Source organism: Gymnodraco acuticeps, unplaced genomic scaffold (genome assembly GCF_902827175.1).
Source record: "Gymnodraco acuticeps unplaced genomic scaffold, fGymAcu1.1, whole genome shotgun sequence".
NCBI lineage: Eukaryota > Metazoa > Chordata > Actinopteri > Perciformes > Bathydraconidae > Gymnodraco > Gymnodraco acuticeps.
The window spans coordinates 3,812,006-3,829,663 of record NW_022990125.1 but is presented as its reverse complement, the minus strand read 5'-3'; the positions used below and the strand labels follow the sequence as shown (position 1 = coordinate 3,829,663).

The window sequence follows — 17,658 nt, the reverse complement described above, 5'->3', positions numbered from 1 at the left end:
GGAAAAATACATATCAATATATGTTTATGTTGTTTTTTTTCAAGCATTGCCCAGGTTGAAAGTGGAGATACAAATCTTAGATCTGAGACAGGAAAGGGTAAAAATAGAGATTATGGAAAGGAGAAGTGAGGATATTTCAAATGTAATCATGTGGATCCACAGTCAATCTATGTAATCCTTCTAATCACATTGAGGGGATCAGTCTGTAGGATAGACAAGCCTGAGTGTGTGTTGGAGAGAAAACTCCCTTTGGGATGTTAGCCTTTGAAGACCATTTACTTGCACAAAAACCTATGTAACACACTATAGGAAAGCAAAATAGGGCCTCTTTAACCTTTACAACCATTGTTATTCTTCACTGATTTGCTTTAGGGAGAATGGTGTGGTATGGGATTATAGGTCTAAATTGCAGCATGTAGATTGAGTAGAACAGTAGGCGTCCCAGGACACTGCCTTGGGTGTTGGGTCACACCACATATGATGTTTTCTGATTTGTTATGTACGATTCAGACACATAATTTCCTTCCAAAAATATAAGATTTGAACTATTTCAGAACTATACCAAAGAGACTGACCCATTTCTAGGGATGGGTATCGTTTGAAATGTATCGATTCCGATTTCGATTCCGGTTCTGCTTATCGATTCCGGTTCTTATCGATTCCCCGTTTCGATTCCAAAATTGTAAAATAAAGAGGTCAAACGTTTAGATAACAAAAATATATTTATTCTTAAAAGCTTTAACTGAAATTGTTACTAAAAAATATACATGCAATACAAATGTATTGCACAATAGCTGTGCTTTATTTTAACTGAGCTATGCCTGTGGCAAGCTATTAACAGGCATTACACTTTGCCTTTTCTTTTTCTTTTTTAGTGTAGTGGAGCCTCACTTCAGAGTGTTTACCGCGACCCATCTTTGGTGTTATGAAGTGACTGAGCTCGTGAAATGTCTACGGGAGGGCGGGGGAGCATCGCTGCGGGGCAACTGTGGACCTCTGTCGCCTGTCAGCGCAATTTATATGATGCCGTTTAAAAAAATGAAGGGCGGTACCGGGTCACCGCAGCACCGCGGTGCAGACGGACCCGCTGGAATACAGGGTCTACCGCGTTTAGGAACCGTTAAGCAGAACCGAAATTGTGTATTTTGTATGGGTACCCGGTACCCCGGCATTTTCTTATCGGTTCTCATCTGGAACCGAGTTTCGGTTCCCAACCCTACCCATTTCTAAAGAAAGCTATTTAATAGTTATAATAAAAAGGTAAAACATTGTTGCCAAGAGTGTTGTAGGCAGCACTAAGTACAAGGTGAATGAGGACACATATTTACTACCATTATTACCTAAAGGCATTTAATCTGAGGTTATTTAAAACTTTTCAAGAATACAATTCTCAGTGAGGTGCGAATTTGATTGTTTAAACTTTTTAAAACCTTCTCTAAACTTTCTTGAAAGCTGATAGGATGTCTGGATACCTGACATACTCTTACGCAATAATATGAATTAGTCAATTCAGATTAGAAGAGATCAAACCTTATTTAATAAAGAATTGTGTTTTTGATGACAGAAAAAAATGAAGTTTAGAAAATGTATTTATTCAATGGCCCTCCAAAAAAGATACTTTATGGAGAAAGAAACAAGAAGTATCATCACTTCCGCAATAAACAAAAGCGAAGTAGAATTTCCAAACTTGCCTACTTTTTACCCCCCATGGAATCACACTGGAATGGACAATTTATTAGATTTATCACTGACGCATCCACTTATCTGAGCTCGGCATGTAATTTCATTTCCATCCATCCTATTTGCACCCTATTTTGTATCCTGTGTCAGCCAGGCAACAGTCCAACAGGTGGCTGATGCTCACTTTCAATTTCAGTAAGGCCTATGAAAGCCAGCTAGCAGGTCAGATAGCAGTGCATATTGGTTCTGTTTTCATCTAAGGGCTGACAAACACTCTGAAGCTTCAATTTATCTTAATACATCCCAAGAGGTTGGTTCTAATATAAGTGACAATGAGCCAACACGTAAAAAGCAACTAGAAGAAACTAAGAAAAGAGTGGTAAAAAAACTCATGTCAATTCATACACACAAACTTGGTGCTATGGATCCATAATGATAATGTATTTTCATAGTAAAATATTGTATTGCCATCATGTGATAATTTACAATCTCTAAATTTGCAAAAAGGCGACATATATGATATTGTGAACATCTATCTATTTAGCTATGGCAAAACTGATGATTAGTCCGATTTTACTTTTTTTGCTACATGAGCATTATGTCTGATTAGAGTACATTAAATGGTATATCATTAATCAGCAGTGTGTTGTCCATTTTAATAATCCTCATATGCTAGTCTGAAGAGCTACATCAAGGCCCAAGTAAGTGCGCCGGCCATTAAAGCACATTTTCGTAGTGGCCAAACGGTTGTACTAAAATATCTGTGTCAGTACTTTTTACTTGCATTGGGAAAGTATGGAAGCCTGTTTGCGCCACATGGAAACAAAAAAAAATCCTGTAAGGCAATATATTGAGATAGCTATCTCAATATATTGACTTACTATCTCAATATATTGACTTACTATCTCAATATATTGACTTAGCTATCTCAATATATTGACTTACTATCTCAATATATTGACTTACTATCTCAATATATTCACTTAGCTATCTCAATATATGACTTAGCTATCTCAATATATTGACTTAGCTATCTCAATATATTGACTTACTATCTCAATATACTGACTTACTATCTCAATGTATTGACTTAGCTATCTCAATATATTGACTTACTATCTCAATATATTGAGTTATATATATTTTTTTTTATTGAACCAATAAGGCACATAGACATCAATGTTCATCATATAAGCGGTACAACTTTATATTAAGGTACACAAATTCACCATCAACTAGTTGTTAATTATCATGCATATTAGCAGTATATTGGCTCTTTATTAGTCATTATAAAACGCTTATTAATGCCTTATTCTACATGACCATATTTTACAAGTAATAGGCCATTAGTTGAGAGTTTTCCCTCAATAACCCTCTAATTAGTGTTTATTTATTACAAGTAGGGAAGTTGTTGTACATGAGCTTGGGTCTTAATATGCTCTGCTCAATATGTCTAAATAACTCAAAATTAGGTATTTATATCTAAGAATATGTTCTCTATTTTAAAGTGAAGTCTTGTTCATAACCAATAAGCTAGTAATTTGACTCTAATTGACCTGAACAGGTTCCCTATTCTAAAGTTGTCTCCTCTTCACACTTTGTAAATACATTATAGAACACAACTACTGAAATTAACCTCAACAGTACATGAACAAAGTAGGCACACGTTGAAATATCTGTTTTATTAAACCACTATAGAGAGGTTCAGACACATGTACCAAAACATGTCAAGTTTCTACAAGGAACATATATACAGCCTGTACTTTTCAATAAAACAGATTTTTAACAGAGTTTATGTATTTGTGATCATACTATGTGACCTGCTTGTATGTACTTACACAATAAGTGTACTGTTCTCTCTATTTGTTGTAGTGTCTCCGTACGTACTTACACAATAGGTGTACTGTTCTCTCTATTTGTTGTAGTGTCTCTGTACGTACTTACACAATAGGTGTACTGTTCTCTCTATTTGTTGTAGTGTCTCCGTACGTACTTACACAATAGGTGTACTGTTCTCTCTATGTATTGTCCTGTCTCAGTGTGAACATAGATTAAACAGCCAGCCAAACTCTTTTGAGAGCCAGGGAATGAGCAGCCATGCTCCTTTATTGACTTATTTGCAGTCCACTGACATTCAAACGGAGTGAAACTATAAAAAAAGAAGTTACAAGGCACTTAATGATCTCATACTGTACATGCAAGTGTAACATACACAGATTACTTGTAGAATATGATCATGTAGATGACTAATAAAGAGCCAATATACTGCTAATATGCATGTTAATTAACAACTAGTTGATGGTGAATTTGTGTACCTTTATATGAAGTTGTACCGCTTATATGATGAACATTGATGTCTATGTGCCTTATTGGTTCAATAAAAAAAAATATATATAACTCAATATATTGAGATAGTAAGTCAATATATTGAGATAGCTAAGTCAATACATTGAGATAGTAAGTCAGTATATTGAGATAGTAAGTCAATATATTGAGATAGCTAAGTCAATATATTGAGATAGCTAAGTCATATATTGAGATAGCTAAGTGAATATATTGAGATAGTAAGTCAATATATTGAGATAGTAAGTCAATATATTGAGATAGCTAAGTGAATATATTGAGATAGTAAGTCAATATATTGAGATAGTAAGTCAATATATTGAGATAGCTAAGTCAATATATTGAGATAGCTAAGTCAATATATTGAGATAGTAAGTCAATATATTGAGATAGTAAGTCAATATATTGAGATAGCTAAGTCAATATATTGAGATAGTAAGTCAATATATTGAGATAGCTAAGTCAATATATTGAGATAGTAAGTCAATATATTGAGATAGCTAAGTCAATATATTGAGATAGCTAAGTCAATATAATAACTTTTTTTCCTGTGGCGCAAACAGGCTTCCATAGAAAACAGACGTCTTCTAATCAGTCAATATTTTTTTTTAAACAAATTCAACTAGCAGTTGTTATAGCTGTAACTGTTATAGCCTTTATTTAAATCATTAGGGTCTTAGGATGTGAAATGTGCTAAAAGCCGTATCCAGCATTATTTTCTCTCTCCACTCATTTGTCTGAGCCAAGACCTGCTGACATGCTGTTTTGGAGGCGGGGCTCTCTATGGGCCCAGCTACAGGTAACCTAGCTCTCAAGAGTCAGGCCACTTTGGCTGCATGCACCACTGAGCAAATTTCATAGGAATGAACGGGGTCCAGCCTCCAACGCTTTATCCAGTTCTATTTATATATATGTGAGCTACATACAGAAAGAATGCTTAATTGAAACTAGAATATATGTTTTGCAAAATAATTAATAATAACATTTTTCTTGCATCACAGCAGCTCCATTTGCAACAAGGACAATGATTTAAGACAAGATACAAGGGACAAACATTTTACAAAACATCCCGATCACTGAAGAGAAACAAGACCCTCTAGCGTACATTTGAACAGGGATTTAGCTCTGTATTTAATTTGAGGATTGACTGCTGCACAAAAGAATGCTTCAGTCTGACCTTATTATATCCCTGTGTCTCCGTTTTGATCATAACAATTCATATTCGCTGTTCAGGACATGGTTGGGGTCAGAGCCGATGTAGTTGGACAGCATCGATATGTGGTTATGGTAGGCTGATTAATAGAGTCTCTCAAAAGGTTTACCTACAATCTTTGAGCAGATTTTTAACTGGTGGAGCAGTTTTGACTTTAAAGCGGTAGACAAACACTTGTACCATGTAGTACTGCAGTACTGTAGAACACTCAGAATCACATATGTAAACAACATAAGAAGAATGTGTCTACTCGCCCTGAGGGGCATGAGGCGGTAGAGAAAATAGATTCTTTGTTTTATTTAAAGTAAGAGCAGCAGCAGGGCGATACTCACAACATGAAGTCCTGCTCCCAACATGGCTGGTCCCCTCGGACTGTGATGGTAGTACTCTTCACATTTTGCACCTTTAAAGTGACATAGGCGTTGAATTTGTCTGGAAAAGAAAATAAAGAAAATAAAGTTGGTCTTTCATCTTAACATGTTTGTACCATTGCAGACTTTAGTGACCCATCCCACTTCATTGATTTAACTTCAAGGGAAATAAATTCCCTCGGCATAACAATACAGTAAACAGACATCATTAAGCTGAGAAGCCTCTCTTGAGCGCATTAAAGGAGAGATTGATGGAGGCTAAAACATTTAAAAACGTGAAATATTTGTTTTAGACAAGGAACAAATAATTGACTCTATTGACACTGAAGAAAAACACAGACAAACAATTAGTCAGACAAAGGATTTAATTCAGAAATTAATATTATACAAATTAACTGATAAACAGCTGCGAGATATGACCAAAAAACACATAGCTTATACTAATATTAGCCTTTGCAATACATTAGGCATTTTCCTTTAAATCACAGAACAGTGCGAAGACCATAAACCCCTCTCAGAGAGCATTGTTGAAGTGATAGTCGGATTAAAGGCAGTAAACAAAAATGCAAAAATATTAAATAAAATCAGAAAGATAAAGATGCGTCACAAATATGAAGGAGGACAATTTAGTCTTCCACTCCAGAAGTGAAAGGAGAAAGACAGAAATGAACAGACATAAACCACTGCCTCTTAATTAAGTGACTTGTTCCTTTTTAATAAGGCCCATTTGCCCCCCCCAAGAGGTTAACACTACTAACTATAAAAGCACCAAACAGGGAACACTTTGTACTAAAAAAAGAGCCACCTCAGTTGAGGAACAACAGTCATACTACATTTTCTCATCACACACTGAGGGCTGTACAGAGATCTATAAACTGTAACTCCTTCCTTCTTTGATATGCCACTTGTTGATTTGTGCTTAATGTATTCATATTTTGTCATGTCAAAGCTACACTTGGTTATTCTACAAAGATCAGCTGCTGCAAAGACAATAACCCTCTCTTTTTCCTGGAAGTTGCTCATTGCTGTCATTGAAGGTGTGGGTTTATTATTCCATTACGTGGGCAATGTGGAACACTTTGACGTTAATGGACGCATCAAACTGTCGTTGTCCTTTCGTTCTCCTGCACACTTGCACCCATTTACAAAGATGTATTGTTGATGCTGCATAGGTGCTCATTTCATATTCTAGTTCTTAAAGAGCAACTTGCAGGTTTATTTTTTTACTACATTTATGCTTAACCTTGCCTTAAAATTACAATAAAAAATGTTAATGCAGGATTTGATATGTTTTACAAGACATAAGGGCAGGAATTCAGAGGAAAACGAGCCGTTTTGAGCTCTGTTACTAAAAACTGATTTTTTTAACGTCATACGTCAAACGCGTCATATTACGTCACATGGGGGAGCAACTTTCTCTGACTCGTTCTCTGCCCAATCCGCTGTAGTAGTTTGTAGTTGGTTTGAGCGGTTGTGATTTAGTGAGCTGGTATTTTTTCGATAATTTTACATTGCATTTCACGATTTGTAATCATGTTGAGCTGGAGTTTTTGCAGGTTGCACAATCTCCAGCCTGTCAGGACATTGAGTCCACAGTTTCCCTCACGGGAAAAGGACCGGAGCTAGCGTTCCTGGGTGCGTTGTGCATCCACCTCCCTGCAGCACAATGGCCCCGTCTCAGGTCGGTTAAATGAAATCCTTGCGTCCCTCACTTGCGTCGTTTCCCTGTGACTAGTCCCTCCCACCAGGGAAGCATGGAGGGACGCAAGGAAACCACGAGAAGCAGGGAAATGAGTTTTAAGAGCAATGGGACGTCCTTTCCTCCGGAGCATCACGTGAAGCGGCGTTCGTTTGTGATGACGCCGCACAGCTGTTCGTCTGACAGCAGCTCTGTCCCCGTTGTTTTCACAAACACCCCCGCCTCTGTTAGTACACATTTACTGACACAAACATTTGAATCATCTGTTGTAGACCCAAATAAATAAAATAAGAACTCATTCTCAAAAAAGATAAACGCCATTCTTAAAATGTATAAACGAACAATAGTTTGATTAATATTGATTAGAGTGCACAATAGAAATACAAATAATTGAGAGAAAAAAAAGAGATATGTTATCTATCAAAACCCAGTTAGATTAACATTCATTGAAACAAAACACGGTATAAACTGAGGAGTGAGTCCCGTGAGGTTCATGTATTTTCTTCACTCCGCTGGGAAACTGCTCTCATGTCAAGAAGCATGAAATCAGTGCATGCACCGCATCGTCCAATCAGTGAGCGATACACAGTAAGGGGGCCGGGCGAGTATCTGAGGATTTCATCGGAGGATGGTCTGATGGTTCCTCGGTTATCGCTCCTCCATTATCGCTCCTCGCTCCTCCGGCAGAAATAAGAGCCATGGGACGGTACTCAAGATGGCGCAGACAAATCAACTTCCGGTGAGACAGAGGACCGAGGAGCGAGGAAATGAAAATAGTCGACCTGAGACAGGGCCATACTCTCCACAGCTTTATCAGGAAACCGTATTACATCTCTCTCCCCCCCTTCGCTGCTCTCTCTCTCTCCCCTCCGGTACATGGCACTGTAAGACGTAGTGTGGAGTTGCATTAGGTAACGCTGTGGTGGCTGTACTGCTCCAGCCGTCTCCTTTGTGTGGGCGTGGTGGCTGTCACTCCTGGCTCCCGGCTCAACCTCCACTCACCTGCTGCAATCAGCTGTGCACCCTCCCCGACTACACACCTGCTTTCCATCAAGCCATTTACAACGGCATATCAACGGAGGCTCCACAACCTTTCTCCGCCAGATCGTCAATTACCAGCCGTATCTCGCCTCCGGTACACAGCACCGTAGTGTGGAGTTGCAGTAGGTAACGCGAGATACGACTGATACTTATGCATTAGTTTCTGTTATGGATCAGTATCAACAGTAGTGATGGCAACATGAAGCTTTGAATGAAGCATCGAACCACTTGGACAATTGTGTCGGAAATAGGTTCATTTATCGAAGCTTCAGTTACAGCGACCTCTCCTGGCGAAGTGCAAGGCTGCAGTGAGTTTAACGTATCTTTGCCTTGAAAAATATTCGATGCACACACACACTAAGACTGAATATCATGTTCTATTTGCAATTAAAGATTGATAATTGTGTGTATTGGGTTATTGAGAAGAGACTAGAGAGTGCTGGACATTTTTTTGGGAGGAGAGGGCCTTTTATCAGTTATTAAAGTATTAAAGTTGAAAAGCAATGATTAAAAGTACAGCCATTCCGGGCTTTGAACCAGCGGAGGACATCGCCACATTCAGGCCGCCGGCTCTACCCACTGGGCTATCTATTCCTTAAAATATTGAACTGTTTTTATATTACTTATCATTGTCTTTTTGTTCACAACTTCTCCACATTTCGAAGTGTTTCCCGAGCCAAAACGACCTACAATTCAAATGCAATACCAACAACAACTCAACAGCAACAACGCAAACTACGACAACCCACACATTGCGCATTGTTTAGAGCGGTCATAAAGTGTTGAAGCGCTCAAATTTGAAACTGTTTCAACCTGTCACCTGTCAGAATCGAGATGAGGCAGTGCATTGAATCACCTGATTGGACGGCGAACCAGTGAGTTGATTCAGGAAATGAAGCAGTTGCTGGTTCGGACGTCATATTTCACGTGATTTGAAGCAAGCTTCGAAGCACTGCTTCTATGGAATAGGAAGTCCAGGGTTGAAGCTCCGTTCGAAGCTTAAGTGTCAAACTGCAAAACTAGGGCCACCAGGGTGGGTGGAGGGGGTCTGGAGGACGGGTCTTGGGATGACAGCCCAGGGGCACAGCAGAGGACCATGAAGGGGTCTCGGGCGGACGGCCCGGGGGCAAGGCAGAAGCCGAGAAGGGGGACTCGGGCGGACGGCCCGGGGGCAAGGCAGAGTCCAAAACGGGGGACACGGGCGGACAACCCGGGGGGCAAGGCATAGTCCAAGGTGGGGGACTCGGGCGGACGGCCCGGGGGCAAGGCAGAGTCCAAGGTGGGGCGAAGGCCAAACAGCTCCGGAGGCCGGGCAGGACCCGGTGTCGGCCGAACAGGAACCGGAGCCGGTGGGACAGGCTTCGGCTCGAGAGGAGACTCGAGAGGAGACTCGAGAGGGGAACCAAGGGGGAACTCGAGAGGGAACTCGAGAGGAGACTCGAGAGGGGAACTAGAGAGGGGACTAGAGAAGGGAACTCGAGAGGGGACTCGAGAGGGGAACTAGAGAGGGGACTCGAGGAGGGACTAGAGAGGGGACTAAAGGAGGGACTAGAGGAGGGACTGGAGGAGGGAACTCGAGAGGGAACTGGAGATGGGACTAGAGAAGTGACTAGAGGAGGGACTAGAGATGGTACTAGGGAATTGACTAGAGGAGGGACTTGAGTAGGGACTAGAGATGGGACTTGGGAAGGGACTAGAGGAGGGACTCGGGAAGGAACCAGAGAGGGGACTAGAGAAGTGACTAGAGGAGGGACTTGAGAAGGGACTCGAGAGGGAGCTGGAGGGGTGACTTGAGAGGGGACTCGAAAGGGAACTGGAGAGGAGACTTGAGAGATGACTCGAGAGGGGACTCGAGAGGTACTGGAGGGGTGACTTGAGAGGGGACTCGAAAGGGAACTTGCGAAGTGTCTTCAAAGGGGACTCGAGAGGGGACTCAAGAGGGAACTGGAGAGGGGACTCGAGAGGGAACTGGAGGGGTGACTTGAGAGGAAACTGGAGAGGGGACTCGAGAGGGAACTGGAGAGGGGACTTGAGAAGAAACTGGAGAGGGGACTCGAGAGGGAACTTGAGATGGGACTAGAGTTGGGACTGTGGCAGCTGGGGCCAGAGCTGGGTCTGGAACCATGGCCGCTGGGGCCGGAACTGGGGCCGGGACCATGGCTGCTGGGGCCAGAACTGGGTCTGGAACCATGGCTGCTGGGGCCAGTACTGGGACTGAAACCATGGCTGCTGGGGCCAGAACTGGGGCCGGAACCATGGTTACTGGGGCCAGAACTGGGGCTGGAACCATGGCTGCTGGGGCCGGAACCATGGCTGTGTGGGCTGGTTCTGTAGCCGGAACCATGGCTGTTGGGGCTCGGGCTGCTAGCCTGGCGACGACTCCTCTTAGCAGCCGCCTGAATACTCCGTGGACCTCCATAAGCCAGACGAGTTCCGGAATACAACTCCTGGACAGGAGCAGGAACTGGAGCAGAAGCACGGGTTGAGTGTAGGCGGAACCCACCAAGGCGTATGGTGCCAGGTTGGGAATTGGGAGCCAGGGAGCTAGCATGCCTGGGGCTAGCAGGCCGGGAATCACACACCGGGAGGATCTTTGAAATCCAGCCAGGTAAGAATTTCACCAAACCTGGTTTCTCTCTAGCCATCTGGCGCGCCTCTGATAACACCGCCTCTCGCTGCTGAACTCCGGGTGCTCTCTTCCATCGATCCGAGCAGTTAGCCAGAAAAAAGGAAAAATTCAATAATTCCAGCTCGAACGGATCTGCTGGGCCCATTTCTTGATCGGGTTGTAATGTTACGGTGTGTGTAGGAAGCAGGACCCAAATGCAGATTAAGTGACAAAAATAGTACCTTTATTTCAAGGCTATAAAGACGTACAGACAGAACAGGACACTGACCGAAGACCACGTCAATACACAAGACAACCCGACAAAGAGAGACAGAAAACCCAGAACTTAAATACACCCAGGACTAATCACATAAACACGAGACAGGTGAGGAGGGAGGAGAAAACACAGAGGTACCAGGTGAACACAATCGGGTAATCGGGGAGGGAAACAGACAGAAAGCAAACAGGCAGGAAACGGGGGTGAACACTTTACAAAATAAAACAGGAAACCCAAAGATAGAAAAAGACAAGAAAAACACCAACACAGACAGATCCTAACAGGTTAGGCATGTGTTGGTTATGGTTAAGGTTAGGATAAGTCTCCAGGAAATGCATGTAAGTCAATGTAATGTCCCCTGAAGTGATGTATACATGGTATGTGTGTGTGTGTGTGTGTGTGTGTGTGTGTGTGTGTGTCAGCGATCAGCATAAACTAAGGATGTCTGAGCCACCGACCACCTAATCCCTGCTTGATTACCTGCCTCAAGTAGCCCACTCTTCACAGGGACAGAATGCAGAGCATGTACAGTGTGTGTGTGTGTGTGTGTGTGTGTGTGTGTGTGTGTGTGTGTGTGTGTGTGTGTGTGTGTGTGTGTGTGTGTGTGTGTGTGTGTGTGTGTGCGCGTGTGTTTCTATGTCCTCAATTTTACAACCACTTTCTTTTGAAAAGGGCCAGTGGAGCTGAGGGCAGCATCAGTGGATTTGGGGAACAGATGAGATGAGGGACATGATCATTGAGCAGGATATATTAAGACATTCTGCCCCGGGTTTTGATGCAATACTCAGTTTCCTATTTGGATGTGTTCTCTTAACAAATCCATTTTTTTATGTTGGCTGCCAAGGTAGGCCATATTTTTCTCGTAAGCCAATAGACAGGGCTTTTTTGAAGAAAATACAAATATTTACCTGAAAATGGACATTATATGTTCCCTGTAAACTCTTAAATAAAAAATATTGCTGAAAGCTACATATAAATGCATTTGATAAGGGCTAAGATTCAAACTTGATTAAATGCACTCAAATGAAAACCAAAAACACTAGACATCGATATTAATTTTTCAATTGAAGTCATGTTCTTTTATGGAAATTAAAGTAAACAAATTAGAAAATAATGAAAAACATGACACTACACTTCTACGCATGTTGATGTGGATTGCTAAAACAATGCCAGGATTCCATTTTTGGTAGTTCAATAAAACCAGGATCAGATTACAAAACATCATCCTTGAAAATGTCGGACAGACATGGTCCCTGAGGTGAGCCATTACTTTGCATGACGGCTGTAAATGCAAGCAAACACTGTAAGCAACTGGAAATACATAATTGTCCTATAGATATATTGTTAAAAAAGGTAAGATCTTGCAAATTGAATCAATGTTGCTGCAAAGATTCTCAGGCAAGGTAGTCAACCCTTTTCCTGCGAGAATTTGGATTAAGTTTGCAGTGATTTTACTTCTATCCTCTATATCAATGTTGGTGTTGTATAAAGATGTGTTTCTTATGTGTAACCAATGTCCCCCTTGAGCTCTTTGTTGGTGACACCATCCTGCTTTAGCATAGAGAGCAGGGTATCACAGAGCTGATGAAACATCACCAGGAGAGGAAACACTCCAACCGACAGGACGACCCCTGCATTTTATAGCCCTTATTTATGCATGGAGCTCTACTAAGCACTTGACCTGCTCCATATTCATATACACTTCAACATAATCACACACCTTCCCAGGAACAGTCCTCGTATGTGGAAGCTCTAGCAGCTCCCCTAGATTGATGACACAACTGTCCACGCTTTCAGAAGAATCCTATTTTATTTGGTTAACCCTGTAAATTAATTTTGGCTTAACTGGTCATGTGATAACACAAACAATCATTTCCCAGTCCTGACCTGTTTTTGTCCCTAATCCACACTCCAGATCTTGAAAAAGCAACCAAAAGCAATACATATGGTTGACATAATAGATATAAATACCACACTGAGGTGCTTTAAATGTTGTTAAAAGGGAAAATACAACTTTCATAATCTTAAATAATATCAACTATTACATAACTGTTTATTGTTTATTTTGCCAAGGTAAGACATGTTCCATACACAAGAGGAATACTTTTACATTTGAATTAACACGTTTATTTTGCTCACTAGATTTTAACATCTGTACCACTTTCATATCTGTATGATAAAGCTACAACCAACAGCTGGTTAGCTTAGCACATAGGGTGGAAATAAATGTAAACAGTTAGCCTGGCACCGTTCAAATGTATTCCTAACTGGACCTCTAAAGCTTACTAATTAACATACTTTATGTTATATTTGTTGTATTTAATATGTATTTGATGTTATATTTGTCAGATCCAAATGGACCGTGAATTGGGGTTCGTTCGGGACCAATTTTCTTTACAAATATGCTAACATTTTACATGAAACTTGTATTTTAGATTGTAAGGCATTTTTTTCCTTCATTAAAATATCCAAGATGGAGGCAGTTCAATTTATAAAACCAAGATAGATTTTTTTCTGATGTCACATAATATAACATGTGTAGCCTATATGTCAACCCGCCCATCACTTTACTTCATTGATATCATGTCATAGACAAATCATATAGCTGGTTAGCTTAGCTTAGCACAAATACTGGAAATAAGTTTAAACAGCTAGGCTCCGTCCAAAAGTGTTCTTAACTGGACCTCTAAAGCTTACTAATTAACAAATTATGTCTTATTTGTTGTAATTTATATGTATATGATGTAATATTTGTCAAATCAAAACAACACGTGAATCTGGATTATGTGCTGACAATTATTTTTGCCAAATATGGTAACAACATTTGTACAGACACATCTCTTGTTGTTTTTGGCTACCTCGACATTTACCTTTTTTATAATTGTTCTCTTCTGAAATATTATCCAGGATGGAGGCAGTTGATTTTATAAACCTAAATTTCCATTTGTTTATAATGTTAATTGTAGCCTATCTGTCAAACCGCCCATCAGAGCTCAGCAGTAATGGAAAAGGCAAAAGACAGGGGGTGAAATGGTTGATAGGGAATAATCCATCATTCACTTAAGGTGGTTGCCAGGTCTGTTATTAAAGAGACGAGTGGACTGGCAGGTTGCAGACAGCTCCATTTACTGCCTGAGCTAACAGTGGTCAGAACATATTACGAGACACAAAACAGGAAAACAACGGCAGAAAGCAAAAAGCAAAACACAAAATAAATACAAATGAAGGAACAATATACAATCATCTATATTTGGCTTTACCTTTGACACCACCAGGGTTGTCATAAAAGAGGCCACTCATTAGACATCCATTGATTGCATGCGTACATATAAATAGAAAACCCTTCCTTCAGTAACCAGCAACTAATTGTGGTGGGAAAGAGATATCACAGTATGAAGCCGGACCCTCTTGGGGAGCAGCCGGTGTCATTTATAATTAAGTGGCAATGACTTGAAATGAAAATAAATAAGTTATATACAGTTGTACATCGACATACGCAGCATGGCCAGGCAAGATGACATTTACTAGGCTGTCATGAAGATGAATACTCTATTAAGGGGGGGGGGGGGGGGGGGGGGTGGAGGGGACTGGAGAGGGAGCAGAGGAGAGTCTTTGGTGTGTGAAGGAGGCTCAGGAGATATTGAACTGAGAACAAAATTATTTTTGTCTCAGTGCAAACAGACAGGGTTGTTTTTTTTACGGCTGCATTTATTCCTATTTCTCTATCTATAGGGGGTCAAACCCATTACACAAATATTCACCAATTCTGTAGCCCGATGCTTTATTTTTTTTTATTTAACCTTTATTTAATAAAAGCATTGAGATATAATCTCATTTGCAATGCTGACCTGGCCAAGAAGGCAGCAACGTTACACATAACACATAACACAAACATATAAAATACAGAGAACATAACTAAGAAAACAAAAGACGAAAAAGCAGTCACTACATTGTGCACATTAGGACAGTAAGAAAGGTGCACTACTTATTACTGCAAGAGCAGCTGGTGGTAAGGTAAGGTAAGGTAACTTCAATTTAAAACATGCTATTGAGACAAGTGCCGTCAGTTTGAGGCGTGATTGAAGGTCATTCCAAGACCAAGGACCATAATAAAAAAGACTCCTTTTCCCAGCCTAAGTCCTCAGTTTCATAGCCTCCAAAGACAACTGTTTTGGTTTTACATGGCCTTTATTGTAGTCTGACTGCTCCTATTAACACTGTTTTGAGCAGCAGCAGACATATTTTTTCAGCAAATAAACTCTGATAAGACTACTTGGCCACCACTAAGCCTGAGACAGACAAAGGTACTTAAAACAGCTGGTAAGAGAAGAATGTCAGGCAACTAAAGAGCCAGATATCTTTTCTTAAGAGTGGGTGGGGAGCAAAACTTAACTCTAAATAATTGTTAGTGTCCTTAAGAATGTATTTTTTGCTAAGATCTTGTTAAGGGACTGGTAACTTTTGGAAAATATGGCATTTTCTATTTTAGGCGGAACCCAAAATGTTTTTATACAATAGCTAGTTTAAAAAGAATCTAAGGTGGTTTAGGTCTGCAATAAGCAGCAGATGGAGTACAGGTCAGACAGCACAGCAGTTTAGGCTGTGCAAAGACAGAACAGCCTCATTACACCAACACCATGATCTAATCATTTTCAGGGATTCATCTGTGATGTTAGGCTGCAGTGGACCATCACAGCATGATAACTACTACTTATGAGCAATGCGTCAGGGATGAATACAAAATGTATTTACACCAGTTTAGTAGCTAAAAGAAAAAACGTACCATAAAATATTGCTAAGCTCAACCAAAGCATTTCTTAAGGACCTTTTGTGTTTCTAATTCACATTTCCTTTTTTTCAATGCAGCTTGAGGTTCAAACTATTTTCTGATTAATAGCTCACCTCACAAACCTCTGGTTCAGAGGGCTGCAATATGGGAAGTGGTATCATGACCCAAAAATCAAAATCAGTTGTTATCCCTATGTTCATAACTTAAACCAGAGGCAAAAGTAGTATTCAATTAAATAAGTTGTTAGCATTGCTGTGAAATTATTACTTTTCACACTACTTCTACCTCAGCCCCCATGTTTGGACCATTAAAGTTCCATTTTGACCTATTCTACACACCTGTAAAGTTGTGTGACTGTATGTGCTGCTATGCTGTAGGGCTGACAGAATCTATCCAGACAAACCGTCTAAGGACTATATCATTCATTGCCTTTTTGGGTCTTGATCATTGCTAACATTGCCATTTAGGTCCCCAACACATTATATCATATATTTTGTATTTAAAAGGTCTAATGCTTATTTTTTAAAAGCTTGGTTTTAAATGTTTATCCCCCTCTACCGTAAAACAACAATGTTATTTAGAAAATATGGTGAATATATCTATCAAATATATGTTTCTGTTGTCACCAAGTGCTAGCTTGATTATCATCACACATGTAGCAATAGCCAAGTTTAGCATAACATGTCCACCCTGTTAATATTTTTCACAGTAACAGGGTGGACACAGTAACTGGGGATGTTAAGGCGAGACACCCCAGGTGAATAGGGTAATTTTTTTAACTTAAAGGTGTCAGCTAGATATTTCTCCAGTTAATTACTTACAATAAGGCAATTGTTTTTTGTATTACAAGTTTTCTGAAATAGCATGTTTAAATATGCAAATTAACCATTAAATATGCACACATTTCAGGAATCAAAATCTGAACTTTGGATAAAGCCAGGTTCAAAATTCTTGTTTCATGTTGTAGTCATATTAGTTAGACCCTCCAGAAAAACGCGGGCAAAAATCCTTGATTATGCGATCAAACATGCGGGGTTTTATGTGATTTTATGCGGTGAAATTGCGGGAAGTTGTGAAATATGCGGAAAGTTGCGAAATATGCTAAATATGCGGAAAAAGTTGTTTGGCTTTCTTGTCCGCAGCAGCAGAAAGTATGAAGGTAGATATGGTGCAAAATGCAAGAGCGTGAAAACCTGATGTGAGCACTTGCAGAAAAAAAATCGGAGTTTGTGTGCATACATTTACACTTGTATAAAATATCCACGTAACTGTGAACCAAATGTACACTTGTATAAAATATCCATGTAACTGTGAACCAAATTTACACTTGTAAAAAATATCCACGTAACTGTGAACCAAATTTGAAGTCACAGAAGAAAAAAAAGATACATATTTTTTAAATATATTTTCCATTACAACTGCAACTTTATTTATTACAACCTCTCAAATCAGTCATTACAACTTGACGAATCTGCTCTGTGGCAGTATAAATCGACGAATCTGCGGTCTTGACTTTTGCTACACTTCTTGCGATAAATGTGTTGCAAAAGTAATTTTCACCTGTAGATGTGGGGGGTTGGAGCGAAGGGGCGGAGTATGGAAGCAAACAAGAGACAGAAGTATTTGAATTGTATTAG

The 17,658-nt window shown here is 40.2% G+C and overlaps 1 protein-coding gene across 1 annotated transcript in view; it reads right to left on the bottom strand.

The window, feature by feature from the left end:
• LOC117546433 (protein unc-13 homolog A-like) overlaps positions 1 to 17,658 on the bottom strand; it is a 130,581-nt gene that overhangs the window by 48,785 nt on the left and 64,138 nt on the right. The window contains exon 3 of the mRNA XM_034216664.1: positions 5,569 to 5,668. Within this exon, the coding sequence (XP_034072555.1) occupies positions 5,569 to 5,668 (100 nt within the window). The remainder of the gene's footprint in view (positions 1 to 5,568; positions 5,669 to 17,658) is intronic.